This window comes from Salvia splendens, chromosome 4 (genome assembly GCF_004379255.2).
Source record: "Salvia splendens isolate huo1 chromosome 4, SspV2, whole genome shotgun sequence".
NCBI lineage: Eukaryota > Viridiplantae > Streptophyta > Magnoliopsida > Lamiales > Lamiaceae > Salvia > Salvia splendens.
The window spans coordinates 423,200-428,306 of record NC_056035.1 but is presented as its reverse complement, the minus strand read 5'-3'; the positions used below and the strand labels follow the sequence as shown (position 1 = coordinate 428,306).

The 5,107-nt window shown below is 37.7% G+C and overlaps 1 protein-coding gene across 1 annotated transcript; it reads left to right on the top strand.

Moving 5' to 3' along the window:
• Positions 1–513: 513 nt before the first annotated feature.
• Positions 514–4,807, top strand: LOC121801249 (15-cis-phytoene desaturase, chloroplastic/chromoplastic-like). The gene is made up of 15 exons (XM_042200698.1): positions 514–820; positions 1,487–1,745; positions 1,835–1,967; positions 2,119–2,207; positions 2,286–2,343; positions 2,492–2,647; positions 2,728–2,876; positions 2,987–3,106; positions 3,236–3,449; positions 3,527–3,629; positions 3,724–3,771; positions 3,887–3,932; positions 4,060–4,247; positions 4,325–4,487; positions 4,606–4,807. The coding sequence occupies exons 2-15, from the start codon at positions 1,548–1,550 to the stop codon at positions 4,663–4,665; spliced, it is 1,725 nt and encodes a 574-aa protein (XP_042056632.1). The 5' UTR covers positions 514–820; positions 1,487–1,547; the 3' UTR covers positions 4,666–4,807.
• Positions 4,808–5,107: the final 300 nt, after the last annotated feature.

Here is a 5,107-nt window from a genome sequence, read left to right as displayed (position 1 = left end):
TCGATTACGATTTCAATTTCAATTTCAATTTCGGTTCGACTCAGAATTGCGGTCACTATTCAAAACGACATCCAAAATTTTAAATTATAACTAAACCGCAGCTAATTCGATTATGATTTCAATTTTGGTTCGACTCGTGGTCACTGTTTCTGAGCCATTGACCACCGGTCCGATTTTGATTCGAAATGATGGTTCAAGAATCGCGTGGTGCATTATTATCAGGCCATATTATTGTTGTTGTTGCTACTTGTTGTATTACTAGTAGTAAGTACTATATTTTTTACTCGAAGCCCATTTAAATGTGAAATCATATTTCAATATGGGCTTATTTTTGGGCTATGCCAATCAAAGTATTCATAAAAGCCCCTTTGAAGTAATTATTTGGGAGCTCAGCCCACTAGTGCTGTGAGTGAGGAGATATCGATCGAGAGAGATACCGAGGAATGAACGATGACATATTTGACGCAATTCAGTTGAATTTCGTGCCAAATTAATGACACGAGAAAACAGGGAGAGGAATTGGATGATGGTATATTCGCAACAATTTCCCATACGCTAAAGAAGCCAAAATAACAAACCAATTCTCATATATAACTGCCAAACCTATGCTAGTCATCACCATTAATTTCCTATTCATTTCTGCATATAATCCTCCTACTCATCTTGGCTCCAAAGATGCCACAACTCAGCACTATCAAACCGTCTGCAATTTGTACTTAGCTCTGTTTCTTCAAATAAACCCGTGTTTTCATTTTCAAACAAAAACACCATAACTCAATTCACCCAGATTCTCCACCTCCCAATTCTTAGTTGGCCAAAGGTAACATCTTTCTTTTTCCCTTTCTCTCTTTCGATGTTGATTTGTTGAAGAATTGGGTTTTATTGTTATTCAAAACTCTATCTTTTTGCTTGAGTTTGGTTTTTCGAAACTGCCCCTTCTCAATTTCAATCAAATTAGAGGTGAAATTAGCAAGTATTGAGGCTGCCCTTTGTTTTATTTGCTAAACTGATGCCTTTTTTTTGTTGAGTTCGTTTTAGCTTGGTGCTGTTTGTGATGCATCTACCAACAATCCTATGTTGTGGCCAAATTGTTTAAGGAAAGATGTGTTTTGGTTACATCTTTTCAATTGTTAGAATTTGTTTGGATTTCTTTGCTGCTTAAGAATGGTGTTTGAAAATTTTAAGGTGACCATTCTAGTTTAGCAAAGATTTTATTCATTTATTTATTTATGTTTACCTATGTATTGAAATATGGATTTTTTGATATGGTTATTGGATGCTTACTCAACATGAGAAATGCCATATTTTTTTTGTGGAAAGATGCAGTTGAAATTAGTCGGAAGGGAATATTCAATTCCATTCTAGTATAGGAAAGTGTCTTTGCATTTCTTAAGATTTCATATGTATAAGAAATTTGGCTTTCTTGAGATGGATAATGTATGCTTACTCAACATTGAAACTCCCTAAATTCTTTGACAAATTGCAGTTGCTGTTGAATTGTGATTGAAATTAGTCAAAAGGGAATCAAAGAATCTTCAATTCGAAAGATGTCACAATTCGGACATGTTTCTGCGGTCAACTTGAGCAGGCAGTGTAACATGTGCACTGTCTTGAGCCCGCAGCACGGCAGCTCCATTGGGAATGGCATATCCTTTGCAGTTTGTGATGCCATGGGCCACAAGCTGAGGATGCCAACTACACATGCTTTTTCAAACAGATCCAAAAGGAACGTGCATCCTTTGAAAGTATGCTGAATAAATGGCTTAAATGTTTAAATCTTCAATTAGTTTTGAGTAGATGAGTGTTTGATCTGATGCTTTTATTTGTTAAGTAGGTTGTTTGCATTGATTATCCGAGACCTGAGCTCGAAAATACAGTTAACTTTTTAGATGCTGCTCGTTTATCTTCAACATTTCGCGCATCTCCTCGTCCAAGCAAGCCGTTGGAAATTGTGATTGCCGGTTCAGGTAAGAATATTGACTGATCATATTTTAGCTTGAATCTCGATTCTCTACTGGATAGCATAACTAGTTCTCGTTTTTAGCATCATTTGTTTCTTGATATTATCTCGCAAAGCTATTGTTGTTGGCTTAAATGTGTACTGTTGGATTCATATAGGTCTGGCTGGTTTGTCAACTGCAAAGTATTTGGCAGATGCCGGCCATAAACCAATATTGTTGGAAGCGAGGGATGTTCTCGGTGGAAAGGTTGGCATTCAGTTCTTGCTCATTGTTTCTTCTTTTTTGAATTTTGCCTTGTGATTTGTCGTAGTTCTTTTCACCCAGGTGGCTGCGTGGAAAGATGAGGACGGAGATTGGTACGAGACTGGTCTTCACATATTCTGTAAGTTCAATATCTCTTCTCCTATTCTGAAATTCAGTGATGGCAACTGTAATTGTATTTTACTTCTTTCTATTTAAACTGCCTAAAATCATTTTTCGAAATCATATGCACTGTATGACTCATATATTGATGTTTGTTTTTGTATTAGTTGGGGCATACCCAAATATACAGAACTTGTTTGGTGAGCTCGGTATTAATGATCGGTTGCAATGGAAAGAGCACTCTATGATATTCGCGATGCCAAACAAGCCAGGCGAGTTCAGCAGATTTGATTTTCCTGAAATCTTACCTGCACCATTCAACGGTGAGCTAGAAATGTGCTTTACTAGACAACAAGGCTTATATAATTCTCCATTGAAAGTCGTTACCTTGCATCATCTGTAGGTATTTTGGCAATCTTGAAGAACAATGAAATGCTGACATGGGAGGAGAAAATCAAGTTTGCCATTGGGCTTTTACCAGCTATAGCCGGGGGACAATCTTATGTTGAGGCGCAAGATGGAATAACCGTTACAGACTGGATGAAAAAGCAAGTACGTGCTTCTTTTCTTCGTCAAGGGACGCAAGTTTTCCATTAGTAGAGTGATTAGTTAAACATAATCATTTTTTACTGATAGCGCCTCATTATCCTAATCTGTCTCAGGGCGTACCGGAGAGGATAACCGATGAAGTGTTCATTGCCATGTCGAAGGCACTGAACTTCATTAACCCCGATGAGCTTTCGATGCAGTGTATTTTGATTGCATTGAACAGATTTCTACAGGTAGATTTTGGATTTAGCTTGAATTGGGATGAACTCGAATGCTTTGATGATTCTGTATTTATGTTCACAATAATTTATACTACTAGAATTTTGGAATTCAGTTTTTATTCATTTTTGTGAAAACAACAGGAGAAGAACGGCTCAAAGATGGCTTTTCTGGATGGTAATCCGCCAGAAAGACTTTGCATGCCTATTGCTGAACATATTCAATTGCTGGGAGGCGAAGTCCGCCTGAACTCAAGAATACAAAAGATTGATTTAAATGAAGACGGGAGTGTCAAAAGCTTCATACTGACTAATGGAGATGTGATTAAAGGAGATGCATATGTCTTTGCAACACCTGGTAGAGTCTTCACTATTCTCGTGTAGCTTAAGTCAGACCTCTTTCGAATATCTTTTGATTTATCATTGTCTTCTCAGTTGATATCCTTAAGCTTCTTCTGCCTGATGAGTGGAGAGAAATCCCATACTTCAAAAAGTTGGATAAATTAGTCGGAGTTCCAGTTATAAATGTTCACATATGGTGAGTTTTTATATCTTCTTCGACATTATTTGGCTATTATTTTCTTCAAATGCGACTGATTATGAAAAATTGACACAAATTTTATTTGATTCAGGTTCGACCGAAAACTGAAGAACACATATGATCATCTACTCTTCAGCAGGTTTTATTGCGTTATCCTGTTTCATCATTGTATTTTATGATTCCATAGTAAAACTCTGTTTGTATTTCCTCACGAAATCTCTGTTGAGCTTCTTCGTTCGCATTTCCCCCTGCAGGAGCCCGCTCCTCAGTGTCTATGCTGATATGTCCGTAGCTTGTAAGGTAAATTATACCATAATCACGCCCCTCATTCGAATTGCTTGCCAAACTAAAGCAGCTTCATTGTTCTTGATGCCGTAAAAATCACCACTAAAATTTTCTGAATTGTTTCACAAAAATATTTCTTCAGGAATATTACGACCCGAACAAATCCATGTTGGAGCTGGTTTTTGCCCCCGCAGAAGAATGGATCTCCCGCAGCGATGAGGAAATCATCGAGGCCACAATGAAGGAACTCGCAAAGCTATTCCCCGACGAGATCTCTGCTGATCAGAGCAAAGCAAAAATCTTGAAGTACCACGTTGTCAAAACTCCACGGTAAATGAATCTCGACTTGTAGTAGTAGTTGTTGTTTGATCACTTACAAAAAAATTCCCACCGACTTTTTTTCTTAGGTCCGTATATAAAACTGTACCTGGCACGGAGCCTTGTCGTCCCCTGCAAAAATCTCCGATTGAAGGGTTCTATCTAGCCGGTGACTACACGAAGCAGAAATACTTGGCTTCGATGGAAGGTGCTGTCCTATCAGGAAAGCTTTGTGCTGAGTCAATTGTAAAGGTGATTTCTTCAACTGCAGTTCATGGTTTTTGATAGTACAGTTGTTACACATTTGAGGTAAGAATTTCAAGAGTTCGGTTTCTTGCATCAATTTTTCTTTTGTTGGCTCTTCTCACAGGATTGTGAATTGCTGTCTGAGAGAGCGCAGAAAATTGTGGCAGAGGCAAGCTTAGTCTAAGCTAGATTCTTCAAAAAAAGAAAAAGAAGAAATTAAATGTGTAAGAAACATTTTTAAAAAGTGTAGAAATAGAGGATAATACGTTGTTCCAGCTCCTGAAACTGGTTTTTGATGATTGATTGAGTTTAAAATCAGCAACTTATATCTCTGTATTTAAGCATAAATCTAGATAAATTGGAAATTTCCATTTAAATGATTAGTTTTTAGGAAACTAAAGAAGGGTTCATCCATCCCTAACTAACCAAAAGGTCAAATGTTTGATTCTCGACTACGGTACGAAGCTGTCTTGAATCCCCGAATGAGTTGATCACCCTTTGAGGTGCTTAGAGCATCCATAATGGCGGCGAGCGGACCGACTAGCTTGACTCGGCTATGTTTCTTAGCTTGAAAAAATTCAGCCTCACATTATTTCATGTGTTGCCCCAATGGGACTCAAAATTTT

Coding starts and splice junctions, on each gene's coding strand:
- LOC121801249 (XM_042200698.1), top strand. CDS start 1,548: ATGTCACAATTCGGACATGTTTCTGCGGTCAACTTGAGCAGGCAGTGT. Junction 3,107..3,235: donor CATTGAACAGATTTCTACAG/GTAGATTTTGGA, acceptor TGAAAACAACAG/GAGAAGAACGGCTCAAAGAT. Junction 3,630..3,723: donor GTTATAAATGTTCACATATG/GTGAGTTTTTAT, acceptor TATTTGATTCAG/GTTCGACCGAAAACTGAAGA.